The sequence below is a fragment of the Oreochromis niloticus genome, linkage group LG23, assembly GCF_001858045.2.
Source record: "Oreochromis niloticus isolate F11D_XX linkage group LG23, O_niloticus_UMD_NMBU, whole genome shotgun sequence".
Lineage (NCBI taxonomy): Eukaryota > Metazoa > Chordata > Actinopteri > Cichliformes > Cichlidae > Oreochromis > Oreochromis niloticus.
In genome coordinates this window covers 41,468,645-41,485,707 of record NC_031986.2, presented here as the reverse complement: position 1 = coordinate 41,485,707, position 17,063 = coordinate 41,468,645, and the positions used below count along the sequence as shown (strand labels likewise).

At 41.7% G+C, this 17,063-nt stretch overlaps 1 protein-coding gene and 1 non-coding gene across 3 annotated transcripts in view; one reads left to right on the top strand and one right to left on the bottom strand.

The window, feature by feature from the left end:
• The window catches only part of agbl4 (AGBL carboxypeptidase 4), a 331,146-nt gene that overhangs the window by 154,180 nt on the left and 159,903 nt on the right, over positions 1–17,063 (bottom strand). For both annotated transcript variants that reach the window (XM_025902946.1, XM_025902945.1), the window contains exon 5: positions 1,920–2,136. In XM_025902946.1, coding sequence (XP_025758731.1) covers positions 1,920–2,136 — 217 coding nt within the window. The remainder of the gene's footprint in view (positions 1–1,919; positions 2,137–17,063) is intronic.
• Positions 15,504–15,576, top strand: trnak-cuu (transfer RNA lysine (anticodon CUU)). The gene has a single exon. It is a non-coding gene; the product is annotated as a tRNA-Lys (tRNA).

The window sequence follows — 17,063 nt, the reverse complement described above, 5'->3', positions numbered from 1 at the left end:
CTTCAGTTCATTGAGGTGGACCAGCACAGCTGAGTAGATTTTGCTGCTGGGATCTTTGTTCCTGTTGGATAACCCAATTATGGCCAAACTTTAGGTGTTGGAGAGGTGGCCTCACATTAGAAGAAGATTTCATGGTCGAATCAATGACTCCAATGTCTCCAGGTTCTGTGGCAGCACAACAACCCATCCACCACCGTGTGACACTTGGTGTGAGGTGTTTTGTGTTTGGTTTTCATCCAACGCAGCCAGGTAATTCCACTTTTGTTTACGTGCCTGTCCAAGATTTGTGGCGTTCCTTTTAGAGAGAAAAGGTATTCTCCGGGCTGCTACTTACCCTCTAAATTCATACGGAAACAGTAAGTTTTCAAAGGACTGCATAGAAAAATGTTCTTATATACATGACTACTTGTACACCTTCCATGTCACTTGATGCTTGGATTACTTTAGGCACCTAAAGTACTTGTTTATGGTGGAAAGACTCCAGTTTGGGGGATAATATACTTTTTCCAAACAATGAAAAACGTCCTTATATTTAGACATGACAGTAATGGGCTATAAACATGGGTCTCCATTTAGAGCTGCAATCACAAGGTGTTGTGTGGTGATTCGAGCGTACCACCTTGTGATACCCTGACCCAGAGCCGCTGCAAACCGACCAAAGAGATACTGACAACGCAGAGTGAAGCATCTACGTGCAAGAAAGTAACAATGCAAGAAGACACAGACATACGAGGAGGGTTATGTGACATGGGAAAGAAATGCAAAGATCACAGCAGCGAACTGCAGGGACTCCGTGTTAACGCAATGTTAACTGTGCGTCTATTTAATTGTGTTTTATTTAGAAAAAGTTTTGTGTTGTGTAAACAACACTAGTATAAATATAGGATAAGTAGAACAGCTGCTTTGCTAACTTGTATTATGTAATGACAGGCTAATTAGCTAAATGTTGACGCTGATGCTAGTCAGCCATATGCAGTTATAAATGCTTGATTAAACCGTGCCAGTCTGTTAAAAAGAAACCCAATAGATTTATGTCGTCTATTTTAGAATCATCACGACTCGATCATTAATCATATCCTGAAACGACGGCCCAAAAAGTGTCTCACTATTTCGCACTATTGCTGACAGTCGTACATCAAAGCTGCGAGTTTCTCTTTGACATCAGTGAAAGTTTTTACACCGAACAACCTCATCAAGTCAATGCTGCAATAACACAGAAGGATCTTACTACAAATGTTACCATAATCAGAATATGAAACACCCAGTTTTACACTGTTATCATCATTGTAGGTCAAGAGATCTTTAGTTTATAGGGACATTACTCCTGCTTTTTTTTTTTTAACCATACTATCAGCTGTTTCATGCCATGGTTTCTAATTTTCAGAGTCCTTTCTGCATTTCATGGTCAGGTGCTCCTTATAAATACCTGTACTTTCATAGTAACCCCTTGCAGCAAGCTTTCCCTGACAAATGTTGGAGGACAGAAGAAAAAGTCGTAATCTCTCAAGCATTTCTAATGAGTTTTTCTCCTACAATTATTTGATAAGAGCAGACAAGACTTGAGGCAGCGTGTATGATACACTAGCTGCTACTGCTGAGGTGAGAGCGCTGCTGATTACACACACAGCCATTTACACACACACACACTCACACACACACCCAGAGGCTTACAGTCTGTCATCTCAGAGTGCAACAATCCTAATAATAACACAAGAGGCTGAAGTTATGACCGGCAGGCACACCCGAGTTACCAATCTGGACCTCCTTAATCTGAACACACATAAAAAATATGCCTTATAACCCTTCCTTCTCTAATTTTCACCACTACTCGACTTCTCTGCTCGAGCCATAACCACAAGCACCCCTCACACACTTTGTCCTCCAGCTGCTCACGGCACTTTCCACCTCCCAACTCTTACCACACTGAGTCCCAGTTGTTCCCTCTGCAGGTAAGGCAGGTTCCTGCGCTCCAAGGTGGCCAGGTAATGCTGCAGTCTCGAGTAGGTGTAGGGGTAGCAGTAGGCAAACTGATACACGTCGTCCTCTCGGTCAAAGCAAAAGGCAAAAGACATGACATAGTTGCGTCGGTGGTCAGGGCAGCGGTAGTAGTAGACATTTTTGGCAGGAAGCCTTTGCCTGCAACGACAAAAGATAAACCCAATGCAGAGAAATCAGAAAGGTCATTTACAGTGCTGATTTCCTGTTTTATGAATGTTTGTCACACTTAAATGTTTCAGATCACATAGATAACACAAGTAAACAAAAACTGCCCTTTCTAAATGAAGGTGTGTTTTATTATTAAGTGGAAAAAAAACCCCAAACCTACATGGCCCTGTGTGAGAAAGTGATCCCCCCCTAAACCGCATCACTGAGGGTCTACACTTAACAGCAACAGCTGCGATCAAGCATTTGCAATAACTGGCAATAAGTCTTTTACAGCATTGTGGAGGAATTTTGGCCCACTCATCTTTGCAGAATTGTTGTAATTCAGCCACATTGGAGGGTTTTGAAGCATTTACAGCATTTTTAAGGTCATGCCACAGCATCTCAATCAGATTTAGGTCAGGACTTTGACTAGGCCACACTTTCTTAAGCCATTCAAAGGTGAACTTGCAGGTGTGTTTTGGATCATTGTCCTGCTGCAGAACCCAAGTGCGCCTCAGCTTGAGATCATGAACAGATGGGTGAACATCTCCTTCAGGATGTTTTGGTAGACGGCAGAATTCATGGTTCCATTTACCACAGCAAGTCTTCCATGTCCCAAGGCAGCAAAACAGCCCCAGACCATCAAACTACCACCACCATATTTTTCAGTGCAGTTCTTTAATGTTGTTCTGGGCTCTTTTGTGAAGTCTTGGAGGAGTCGTCGATGTGTTCCTGGAGTAATTTTGGTCGGCCGGCCACTCCTGGGAAGGTTCACCACTGCTCCAAGTTTTCTCCATTAGTGGAAAATGGCTTTTATTTCTTGATTTAACAGGTCTGCCAGTAATCCAGTGCCAGTGCGTTCAGAGAAACGTTTTTCCAAGAAAGGTGGTTAATCACAGTTAATTCATGACTTAACACAGGACAAAGTAGGTCTGGATAACTTTTCTTTCTTAATCAATGAAATCATAATTTAAAAAATGAATTTTGTATTTAGTCAGGTTATCTTTGACTAACATTAAAACTTGTTGGACGATTTGACACACGTAAGCGTGACAAATATGCTAAACGCTAGGAAATCAGGAAGGGAGTAAATACTTTTTCACACCACTGACAGGTTTTCAATCTGAGGTGCTGAAGGTTTAAGACAAGCAAAAATATGAGGAGCACTGAGACCAAAGCACTTTTCCAAAAAAAAAGGAGACATGTATAGTAAAGGATACAGAGCACTTAGAAATCATAATGCAGAAATTGCATCAACGTGCCATCGTGCCTTCTTCCAGAGAAGTTCAGCTGGTAAGGAGGAACACAACTGAAGGAATGAGGAGGATATCATCTGGTAATTATCTGCTTGGAAATGCATTACCTTTCTGTTTTGTTTATGGCAAACTCTAGAATTTTATAATATACAGTAATGTGCAAAAGTCGTATCTTTATATTTTTCTAAGAAAATAGGAAATAGGTGCAGCAATTTATTGAAACGTACATCATACATGCGAGCATATAGGACAGAAACAGAGTCTGAGATGGTTCAGTGGTGTGTTTTTCTACCCAGGTATGCTTTTACTGCACTGGCAGTGTCTTTGGAGTAGTTGTTGTGCTGAAAAATGAAGCCGTTGCCAATCAGACTCTTTCCAGATGTCATTGCACGGTGGATCAAAATATGACGGTACTTTTCTTGATTTCTTTTTCTATTTTCTGGGTTTCTTTCCTATTTCTGTGACTTTCAGACCCTTTTTATCTGCTGTGGATGGTTTTTTAGGCCTGCAACGTTGTCTTTTGTTCCCCACTTGTCAATTTTCCTCAAATATTTAAGAACACACAGCACATATAAAGACACGGGAGTGGCAAGACTTTTGCATGATACTGCATAATTGAAGCTACAAAATTAAGAGCCAACAGTGACAAAATACAAAGAGAACTGGTTGTGATAATTAGTTAACACGGCGATTTAAGGCAAAATTACATACATAACAAAATGTAACAAAACTCATAGACTTGGTATTCAATAAAAAGCCACCAGCAATATAATGCAAATAAATACAAAGACTGATGAATTATAAACTAACTGGATAAATTCGACTATGTCTCTCTTTCAGACTTGCTTTAAATCTGCATTCCTGACGTAGTTTAGCTTTTTAAAAGAGGCAAATATAAGCAGATTCTGTATCAACCACTGCAGGCAAACAAAAAAATGATTTGTGGTAAAAACAGCAGATAAAGATCTTTCAGTCAAAACAATAATGAGCCTGAGTGACACTTTTATAGCATGCGTATAAAATGAAGGGTAATCATCACCGACGCTCCTGCTAAATTAAGAAAAAATGTCATATGCCAAAAACAAGACAGCTTAATTTTGATGTCGGGTAAGTTGAGAATTTCTACAAATGATGTCTGTGACTTTCAAATGTGGCCAACTGGTGTTCCAACTCTGTAATTAAAATGACTTTCTGTGACCACAAGGGACTAAGACCTTATTGGTTTTTGGGTTTTTACATTTTATGTCTCTAGTTATGATTTGAGCTTGTGAGAAACTAGAAGAGCTAAATGGCATTAGAAACATGTAAGCATCTCGTTTGGGCGTCGCGTGTGATACTAAGTGCTGTTGTTTGTGTGTTGTGCTTGTGCACTGTGTATGTTGGGCTCAGAGCTAAATAAAGCTGACTGATCCTGGCACTTCAAGGATGATCGATGGGGTCCGGGACAGCACTGCTGCAGTCCACAGAACTTCTCTGCCTACTCAACATGTTTTCCTTTACCGCTCTTCATCTGTGTGTCTTTGTCTTCCTCTCTTTCTTTTGTTTAGCATTCACTATTAAGACTTGGTGAGGAGAATTTAGCATGCAAGTTTCCCTCTTCCTCTCTTCTCTTTCATTTTTTCCATCTTTGTACCAGTCTCACATGTCTTGTCCTGTCACTCACTGACTCTGCCTTGACAGTTTCTGTAAAGACGACCAAGCATGGGGAACAACGGTGCTGCCGTAGGAGCTTTGGCAGATGCTCTGAGAGTGGAGGATAAAAAGAAGAAAAATATGAGGGCGATGAGTGATTGGTGGGTTTGGGGTAGTGGGAGCTGGGAGAAAGGTGGAATAAGGAGATAAGGAGAAGATGAGAGAGCAGGGTGATGGCAGATCTGAGACTGATACGGCGATATACAGGAAGGGGTGGCGGCTAACAGCGGAGCGGCTGTGCGATGGCAGGGCTGGCTAGTGAGCTAGCGAGTCTGGCAACAGATCAGATGAAGATGCTATCAGGGCTGCGATAGGAACAGGACCTGATAATCAACAAACAGGACAGACTGCTCTGCGCTGACTCTAACAGAAAAGACTTTTCTTTCTGACTCAGGCCTGAAAAGTGAGGGCAGGAAGGACAAACAAGAAATGCATATGTTTGTGCAAACCCCTAATATACCCGGTTCGGCAAAGTTCCAACACAGAAAGCTACAGTGAACACACATACATGCAACCACTTGAAGATGTCCCTGCAGGTACCTACTGAAACAAAACCAGCTAAATCACTCAGCCTCTTTCAGGCAGAAGGGAGTGAAAGGCAAGGCTGATTATTCCTTCAGAGGAGGAGAAAGGAAAATGTCTCTGCATGCGGCGTCCTCAGCAGAATACAAATGCAGCTAGTGGCTAGCTATACCACACCCACTCTGCCTACTGGAGCAGGCTCACAGGGTCATGTTACAGCCTTCAAAGCTGGACAAAGGAAAATGGTAAATCTTGAAAAAACATGGAGAAAAATATACTATTTTACTCCCCCCTCCACCCCCTGAAGGAACCTGATTCGTGCGTGGCAACATGGGCTCGCAGTAATGGCTGGCAAGGACAAACTAGACACACTCACAGACACATGCACACTCATACAACCCCCTAGTGCCCACACTAGTGCATTAAAGTAGTGCCAGCCCTCCAAGGTGCAGGTTAATTAAAATAAGATGACACCTCACCTCTTCACATATTTCCCCATTTGGCTCTGCCCATTCATGCAATCCCATTTCTTTCTGTTTCTCCTTCTCTCTCTCTACTGGGCAGCGCGTGACCTTGCCGGAGACTGGAAAAGTCCTGGCTATTGATTTTAATTACTGCTGCTTGTCCCATCACAGCATTATAGTTATAGGCCAGAGAAAATGGCTCTGTGACTTGTTATGGAAAAAGACTGCCTGGAAAGCCTGGATTACTGGCTGAGGACGGAGCTACACCTCCTTTAGATTCCACAGTCACACACAAATGTGAAAATGCACAAAATCTTGGGCACATGCACATCGCTGCTCACAGCAGTCCCTTTGGTTTTTTTTATCTGAAAGGTGACTGCTCCTGCTCGGCAGCTGGCAATTTGTTTTATCTAAATGGTACCTCCATGTGCCTCTCCCCTGCCCATCTCTTGACGTGGTACAGTTCCCAAACAGAATTATCACCGCACGGAATGAGGGGGGAAAAAATTGAGAAGCTCCCTGCGCACGATAAGGCTCTCACACATAGTTTTACAATTCAGTGATTACAGAGACACAGAAACTCAAACACAAACAGGAATATGCAAAGAGTCACACTGCGAGAAAAACACCACAAACTCGAACTGCAGGCGAGCTACATCAAGGTCATTCATTTCGGAGCGAGCTGTGGGACAAGTTAACTTCCAGGGTGTCTCATCACAGCCTCATGGAATAAAGAGAGACGCGCAGCAAAGGGGAATAGAGAGACTGAAACATTAGACAAAGGCAGAAAGTGGATGACAAACAGAGAAAGAGACAAAGTCAGAGAGAAAGGGACAAAAAGAAAGAGGCAGGAGGAGAATACAAAGGGAGAGGATTTATAGAGCTAGCAGGCAGCCTTTAGCGAGGTGTCACTTTGCTTGCCAGGGCTTTTCTACTTCTGAACCATTGGTAGCTACAAACTCCTGCTCTGATTTTGATGGCGCCGGCGTCTCTCTGAAGTTTTGAGATGAAGGCTTATAAATTGGTAGCTTTCATACGGGCGACATCTTGTCTATATTTTCAAATCAATCAAGCGTAGAGGACACGCCAATCACTGCTGCTCTGAGCACTCTCACAAAGGCAAAAAACATACAGGACAAAACTCACAAGGCCCGGGCACGCAAGCACACACTCTCATCCACTCCCTTTTATTTTCTCCATCACTGTTGTCACTTTCAGCTTGTCAAACGTTTATCCTGTCAACTGTTAGGAAGGTTAAATGTCTTCCAATATGCCCGTGCAGCTGTCAAGCTCCACAGATCCCCACCAGCTTATTTAAAGCAAATAGTTAGTCCGTTTGGCAAATATCTCAAACCGAATGATATATTTCTTTATTCCCTCTGTGTTACTGCGCTAATAATTGAAGAGGCAATATTTCTTGGCACTCTAAAATGATGCCAGATGTTAGATAGGCTCGTTGTTTTTAAAGCACGGCTCCATGTTTTCGTTTTGCATACCAAGTCAAGCAGAAAACAGCCTCCGAATCGTCTCAGGAGTGTTGCCCATGTAGGTGTGCGTTTTCATGTGTGAGGAAGTGAGTGTGCGCGTGTTTGCAAACATGATGGCATATATATATTCCTTGAGCATCCATCTATCTTTTTTGGATGCAAATCAAGCTGCAACAAAGCTTTCTGGAGACACTGTTACTAGGCAACCTGGGCTTGTATTGTAATTTGGTTGGCCTGCTGTATATTGTATGTGGCGGTACTGTATATTTATTTGACTGCAGCTTCGCGGGAATGTGTTTTTAGATTGGGACTAACTTCGACAGCCAGTGAAGAGTGAAAATCAGATGTAGATAAGGAAGTCATCGATTGTGATTTGGTCTCTTAAGTGCGGCAGCGCTGAGGAGAGACTTGGTGTAACATTTGCTTCCACTGATTTCAGAGGTTAATTTTCTGCTGCAGTGTCTTTGTGTGTGTGTGGGCATAAAATAGAGAAGATGCACATTACAGTCTGCGCTGATGAGGTGAAATAACTCGGGATTAGTGCTACTGGTAGAGTACTCTGGCTAGCAGCAATAAGGTTTTGCAGGAAGCAATAACACTCGTGAATTATAGACTTTCCAGTAACGAGAGAGCTGAGCCGTGCTCACCTGTGGAGACAACGGGCCGTTAGCAGCTATCTCAGGTCAGAAACAGTCCCCTGATGAGAATGCAATATAAAAAAATACGACACTTTCACCTGATGGCTGCATCCAAACACCTCAGAGGTGAACGTCCGTCAGATGGCTTTTTTACATGCTTCTTGTTAGGGGCACTGTAAAAATCTCTCTAGTCGCCAATGTTAGCACCGATATTTATGTATTACCACTGAATTTAATTGGATGACCCGTCACAGGATTGGCAGCTTTTTAAACCTCACTGAATTTTAAGGCGAGTTAGCCGAATCAGCTCGGTCGATATCAGATCACACCCACAGCGCTTCACCCGAGATTATGCAGCAGACATTAAATGTGAAGTTATTTCCATGAAACACTGAAAGCAGTCATAAATCTTGAAGCCTCATCTAAATAAAACACCTTTGCCGTTTATAGGAATCCTGTTTATTCTGCTGATATGCTAAATGCACAGGGAGGGGTCGTGTCTAAGTATGTTTTTATCTGTGCATGTCTGTTTGAGTGTCTCTCACTTTGAGAGTGTTAAAATTCATTTCATCCAGCAATTCATCTTTTTTTCACATCACGATCTTCCCATGCTGTCTTCCAAACCTCAGTCGACTTTACTTTCCAGATGAAACAAAAAAAAAGACTTCAACTGTGAGACTGTGATTTTATTCTGAAATACTTGCTCTTTTTTCTTTTACATTATCAATTCTTTACCTTGAGCCTTTACCTCAAACTTATAGACTGTTCCACTCTAAATTTAAAAAATGTGAGAGATGCACAGCGCTCATGCATTCACATGGGATACTTATCACCTGTGAGTCGGCACAAAGAGATGAAAGTGTTAATACACAGCAGTAGCTGCTCTAACTGATGTACCCTGAGATAGTGGCGATGAGGAAAATATGTAGTGTATAAATACATATTATTTTCATTTCATTTCATCCTTTTTTTCCTTTCTTTGAAATTTCATCATTCAATCTTGAGTAAAGGTTTTTTTATTCATTAGTGTGAGAAAGCTACGTTAGTACAGTCAAATCAAATCACATCAAATTTTTTCAAGGTTTGATTAAACTAATATATAGTATGACTTAATATACTGTGCAACTTAACTAATGAGCACTGTAACAGTGCCTGGATGGACCAGTAGAGGGCCACACTGTTGAGTGAGAGATGACCTCTTCAGAAATAGGAAGAGCTGTCCATTTCTCAAGGTTAATACAAAGCAAAATTGCACAGCACACTTTGCTGTGCTAAAACAGATCTAAGAGGAAAAGACAGCTGCTTTGAAGGTTGTGCAGGTTAGTTGAGGAAAATCTGAGGAAGAAATACTTAAAAGTAATTCAAGGAATACAGGAATTATATTTTATTGCAATTTTCTCAGTTTTGTCTAAGGTTCATCTAAAAATGTCTAAGCTTTTCTTAGACATTGGCTGCTTTTTCACTCATTTTCAGTCCGTGTATCTGACTATTTGCATTTTCTTTGGCTGAATATATTAATGGTCCACCAAGCTGAGTTCCAACGAAATGTAAGTGGACAAATCGGCATATCTGATCATGGTGTGCAGTTTATTTTTTTTTAAAAACTAAAAACTGGCAGGCCTAAAAAGCTGTCAACAATGGATTAACAGTATTTGAAAGACATGTCGTGAGACCAGTTTCGGTTGATCCATGGTCTCAAGGGCTGTTTCCCTTAGGGAAGGGAAATGGGGAGCTACATTACTCAAAAACTGGACTGAAAATTAGTGACAACAGGTGGTGCTCTAACTTTGTGTCTAGATCCATCTGAAAATATGATGGAGGCTCTGTCATGGTTTGGGGCAGCACTTCTGGCAAATTATTCCATCATAAAAGATCGAATTAGATTTTGATCCACCATCCAGTAATCTTGGAAAACATTTCATTTTCAGCATGCCAGTGATCACAAACACATTGCCAGTGCAGTAAAAGCATACCTGGATAGAAAAACACAATAACAAAAAAATAATCAGTTATGGATTGGCCTCCCCAGAGCCTAAACCTCAGCATTATTGAAGCAGTGTGGGATCATCCTAACAAAGAATGGAACAAAAACCTGCCACCGCCCAAAGCAGAGCTTTGAACAGCCTTTAAGAAGCCAGGGGAAATATCTGTGAAGCCTACTTTTCAGGCTACTAAATTAGAAGAAAAAATGTCTGAAAGAGTTTCCAGCTCCTTAAAATTGTACAAACTCGTGTTTTTGTGTATTTTTGCACGTTTCCATAAAATCACTGCACCTATTTTCCATTTTCCCAGCAAAAAACAAACAAACAAGGAGTATCTTGAGACTTTTGGACGGTAATTTATATTAATAAACTACACATACTTTACGTTTGCAGTGCGCCTGCATGTGAGGTAAGTGAGTCTGATTAAAAAATAAAGTAAAACATTCCCAAAATATATCCCACGGGGGTCTCAGCCAGATTAAGCGTGCTGTGTCTGCTGGTGGCTAGCTCCCCTGCGCCTTTAGGGGCAGCAGGGCAATTAGCAGAAAGCAGATGATCACTGCGCCCTCACCACTGTGGCGCCACGGGTCCCCCATGGTGCAACAGGGCAGGTGCACATTCGTCTGGAATAATGGTGGGTACAGGAAAAATACTTGCAAGGAACCATAAAGAAGTCATACACACACACACACACACACACACACACACTAATCTAACAATGTGATGATGTCAGCGTTCAGCCCCTGGTGAGTGGTGGTGTGTAAGCTAGTGGGAGTGGGAGGAGACAGGCTGACAGTGGGTTTATGCATGTGTGTGTGTTTTAGAGAGGAGAGAGACGAGACCATCCGCCTATAACTGTGTGATGCAGCATTTCCCAGAGTGCAACATTATACTCCCATTACATTATCAGTGTGTGTGTGTGTGTGTGTGTGTGTGTGTGTGTAATGGAACAGACAGACGGGCGCCAGACAAAGTCGTAATAATAACAAGACCAGACATGTGAACAACAGACATCAGAAACACACACAGACATTTTTAGGGTATATAAGGTGCATATATTATAACTGTCAAGTGGTTCAGCTTCACTGCAGACCACCTGCAGGATGCACATGAAATAAGCTCTGTCCACATATTAAACCTGACTCTTTGATTTCTAGGTGTGTGTATAAGTAAGTACTTACTGTTCACTGTTTATGAACAATCGCCAAAATCTTGTGGTCATTCTATCCTGTGAAATAAGCTCCTGTTCTGCCCACTAAACATCAGGCTTTTTTCAGAGACACTGTCCACAGAGATCACAGCACAAAACACCCAACTCGTGTCCCTGTAGTGGATGAAGGGACATGCAGTTTTTGTCAAAGTTGCTCCATAATCCAAACATCTATTACAAACTGAAATGCCTGTAAAAATTCAAAGCACGAGATCAGATTAGCAAAACTCAAAAGGGGCGACTTTAAAATCCCAGTTTTGAGAAAGCTTCAAGCTTTTTTTTAGGAGTTTCATAAAAAAAAAACCACCTGTAGCTTTATACAGCAGTAGGTTTAATGAGCATCTCTAAATTGAAAGATCTGAGTATATACGTGTTTGTAGAAACACCTGTTACTTCATTTAAATGATAATTTCAGTATCTGTTGTCTCATAATTTGTTACACAATCACTAAATGTCATTTGTGCTCGAAGCATTTTTCATTTTTCATTAGTAAAAGTTTGTTCACTAAACTCAAAAACATTTTTCTGTCATGCTAAGTTTTGCATGAGGGAGATCTTTCCATCCAACAACATTTGCAGCAGTGACATGTGTATGGACTTATAGACTACAGAAGCATATAGAATCAGTCTTTTTTTTAAAAACATTTTTAATTTTGATACAGTTCAATGATTCAACTGTCAAAAAATATCAGTCAAAAATGACCGAAAGAGTGTTTTGTTTGGGGTTTTTTAATGACATTTGCGCCTTTATTTTGACAGGACACTACAAAGAATAACGTGGAACCCAACCCACATCCAGCTGCTGCACCTTTGGGTCACCGGCTCAAACAGGCGAGCTCTACCAGTGCCCACAAGGCATTAAATGTTAGTGTTGACCTGGAACAATTTATTAAAACTGCACCACTTTCTCCAAATTGGTGGTTGTCTGCCGTCTTCTAGTATCCTACACAGGCAGCAGTTTAAATCATACACTTTCATGGATTTTTTAAGCAGTTTTTGCTGTTTGTAAAACTGAAACTACCCTCTGATGTCACAATGAGTCAGGCAATATGAGGTCGAGCTTCAACGTCGCCGCTCCTACGAGCAACGTGTACTTGCTTAATGTGTGTGTGTGTATTTGAAATAAGGTGTGAGAGTGATGAGATCATTCTTTCTGGAAAATTACTCAGTGAAAGGCAACGCAACAAATACTCTGTGACACCGTCTGAAATCACTTTTTATTCCGGACAGAGATGAGCTCACAGCTCTGCAGCTCTTTCCAGTGATCACAATGAATAATGCAATGATGACCAACATAAATAAGAAAAAAAATATGGTGATTTTGCAATAAGACTGTCGACCTCGGGCTTGTAAATAGCAAACTTTACATTTTTAGTCAAAGGTGCAACGACTTCCTGATACAGTATTTTTGACAGAGACATTTGGCAAGGTTTTGGGCACGTTAAATATCTGACTGATAGCAGTAAAAACAATTTTTTGTAAGAGAAAAATAACTGAAGAAGAAAATAAGGTAATCAAAGAAGTTGGAAAATTTGGACACCTGATATCTGTGATTTTAGAAAAATCAGTTATAAATCAACAAGCTACAAGATGCTAAAGGCTACCTCTTGAAACAGATGTACTTGTGCACTGGGGGAGATCATTATTTGATCTCCTGCTGAATTTGTAAATTTGTTCACTTCCAAAGAAATGAAGTATTTTTTTGGTAGTTTCATTTTAATGGAGAGCAAAAACCCAGAAAGAAATCACATTACTTAAAAGTTATGCATTAAATTGCATGCCACTGAGTGAAATAAGTATTTGATCCCCAGCAAAATCTTGGCTCCCTCTATAGACCTTCTACCTCCAGATTGAGGTCTGGATACTGGCAAGGCTACTCTATGACCTTAATGTGCTTATTGTTTAGCCAATCCGTTGTTGCCTTCGTGGTAGCTTTTGGGTCACTGTCATGCTGGAAGACCCATCCACAACCCAAGGAAAGAAGGTTTTCTCAACCAAGATTTTACTGTATATGACCCCATTCATTGGCCCCTCAATGCAGTCAAGTCGTCCTGTACTCTTAGCAGAAAAACAGCACAATGGTATGTTTCCACCTCCACGCTTGACTGTGGGGATGGTGTTCTTTCTGTCACATTTCTCTTCCTTTAAACACGGCAGAGTTGATACCAAAGAGCTCGATTTTGGTTTCACCTGACCACAGCACTTGCTCCCAAGCTTCTCTAAAGCACTTAGATGTCCTTTTTTAGCATGGGGACCCTGCAGGTGCTGGAAAATGTAAATCCATTTCGCTGTAGTGTGTTACCAATGGTGTTCTTAGTGACTGTGGTCTCAACTGCCTTCAGATCATTAACAAGCTCCTCCTGTATAGTTTTGTTCTGATCCACTTCCCTTCTCACGATCATCCTCACCCCATGAACAAGATCTCGAATGGAGCTCCAGACCGAGAGTGAGTCATGGTCATTTTATATTTGTTCCATTTACAAATAAGCTGTCACCGTCTCTCTAAGCTTCGCGCTGATGACCTTGTAGCCCATTCCACCCTTGTGCAGGTCTGCAATCTTGTCCTGATGTCCTGTCACAGCTCTTTGGTCTTGGCCAAGATGGTGAAAAGATGTGCACATAATGAGTTGAGATCAGCCAATCTGGCAAGGATGTAGGGGATCAAATACTTATTTCAATAACTGAGATGCAAATCAATTTATAATTTTTATGTCAAACATTTTTTGTTTTGTGTTTTTTTTCACCCTCCATCAAAATAAAACTACCATAAAAATTAGAGCAAACTTACAAATTCAGCAGGGGATCAAATAACTATTTACCCCACTGTAAGTCTTATTGTACTGCTGTTCCAGCTCTGAGTAATATCACTTTTGATGTTCACAGAAAAAAATCAAAGTAAGCAATTACACCACAGTAGGTCATTTTTTTAAGAAGAAGAAAGCCTGACACACGAGGTAACTCTGAGGTCATGCTAGTAACACCCTCCACAGTTGCTCATAGCGTGATCAGTGCGCAAACCCCATGTTGTGTCTGTCACAAGATCAGTAAAACTGTACTCATCCAAAAGCTCTTTCTGTCTTCTGCCCCCTCCTTACTCCCTCTGCGTCCTTCTCTCCCTCCTCATCCTCCCTCGGGGCCCTGCTGGTCTTGGCACAAAGATGCCAACCTGTCTGGCTGCATTTCCCTTGGCACGACGGTGACAGCTGGGGGCCTGGCTGCCCTGTCTGACTCCATACTCCCCGCTATATCGCACACGCACACACACACACTTTACGTTCACAGCTTGCAGGCAGACTGGTGTCATCATGTGAGTGCCGGGGGTAGCAGAGCCCACAGGAGGGGAGAGCTGGAGGAAAAACTGGAGGAGAAGGAACGGGGTGTGGTGGAAGGGAGGGGGTGCATGGATGGGCGATTGGGCTTACAGACAGCCAGATGCTGCCAATTAACTTCTCCGGCCACCGCAGGGCTGCAGGGAGAGAGTCTGGCACCCATACCATTCAGCCCCCATCCGCCCAAACACACATTTTCTGTTGGCTTATGGTAGCAGCAACACTCTGTGTGCCTTGTGTGGGAGATGAGATGAGGGCCACATATGTCCTCAGAGCTTTGGAGCCAATAAACACATACACCTGGTCTACAGTAACTGCTGAACTCTTCTTCTCTTCTCTTCTCTTCTCTTCTCTTCTCTTCTCTTCTCTTCTCTTCTCTTCTCTTCTCTTCTCTTCTCTTCTCTTCTCAACAGGTGGGCAGATGAAAAGGCGAATTGGCGATTCAGGCAACCATGTCTGCATACACATGAGTGTGCATTTGTGTGTGTGTGCGTGGATATGTGATATATCTAGTTTTCTGATATATTAAGCAGGTAGGTTGCACATGGATGTATTCTCTCTACGTTATCACGGACTAACTGCACGACACTGAAATCAGTGATCTGTTTGAGTCCTACAATTTAGCTATGGGCTATATACCAAGTTTAAAAAATATGTATTGGTACATTTTCAAAAGAGATAAAGCCCCCAAACTCATGAAGCCCCAGCCCACGCTCGCACTCAAAGTTCAACACTATGGAGTAGGGATGAGAATGAATATGAACAGCACATAAGCCACAGCCCAGCTAGCTCAGTCGCTAGCGCATGAGACTCTTAACCTCAGTGTCGTGGGTTCGAGCCCCACGTTGGGCGCAACAAAAATATATGATGATAACAAGGGGATTTTCTACTCTGATAACAATGAAGAAGAACAAATACACACTCCCGTGAGCTCCCTTCCACAACAGCATACTACAGTGCACAAGAAATTAAGACACCTGCACCCTGGAGTGAAATGCGACACTGGTTTTCTCGCATTAATAATAACGTTGGTTATCAGCAGCCGGGAACAGCTCATCTCAAAGATAAGATTGAGCCTCACTCCAGACCAAGTCCACTGCTGCAATCGTGAATTCATGAACCGTCTGTAAACTTCAAAAACGTATTATTTGGACTTATGGACAGAAGCCATTTTTACTTTCCTATTTGCAAATTATTTCTTGTTTAAACACTAGCACTTTAATTTGTATTACTTTACATTTTATTTATTTCATTTTAATTCCGATGGTCCTGTTGAATAATGTTACAAATACATTTGATTACTTTCAAATTCATATGTGATATGAAATATCAGAATATGACAGATGGTTGGAATCTAAACATCTAAAGTGGTCAAACTTTTGCACACTATTATTTGTGTGCATATGCGTCCAAGTTAGTGCATGCTGTCAGGCTGTGTAGGTGATTATAACAGACAGAAGGAATTACAGGCTATTACAGACGAGAGCCTGTGGCTGGAGCAGCCAGAGCTGTATTACCCTTAAAGGCTTATGGCTCTCAAAAAGCCAGCCTATTATTCCCACCACAGCACACAGCTGCCTGCTGAATGTCAAAGGCATAAATATATAAAACAAGCATGAATCTACACAATGATATAGTACTCGTATTTTACAGTTTCATTTGAAAACAAAGTACGCCACATTTGGCTTGAAAAAACACAAACTGAGCTTGGCATTTGCCTGCAGGCTCGGAGTCCGCCATTTACACGGGACAAATTACTACATTCTACAATCTCATAGACCACATAAGCCACATTAAGAGGACAAACCCTGAATGCCTTAAAGGATAAGTGTAAAGTAGCCCATATTTTTCTTACCGTCAACAAAGCATCTGAAAAGAGCAAAACTAATATTCTTCCTCCGCCTACTGTGAATTCTTTTGTCATCATGAGAAAACTACCTAATTATAATTATCAGAAATGGAAGTGTGCATCAGAATCTCATGATTACATCTGTTTGACCATGTCCAAGTCACAAACACACACACACACACACACACACTGTCCGTCAGATGAGCCCATTCCCTCACTGTTCTGAGTGACAGATGACTTGTCATGGAGCTAAACGGGAGAATATTTCAGCGCGGATCGGAAAAGGAGAGACGGGAAAAGGAGAAAAAAAGAGAAATTGCTCCATTACACCACAGAGGTAAATCATTCGATGTGCTAGAGATCACAGAATGCCATTTACATTTACACACATGCTCACACGGGCACGTGTGCATACAGGATTTCTGTTGGTGTTGCTGTCCTTGCACTCTCTCCCTGTTTCACACACACACACACACACACACACACACAC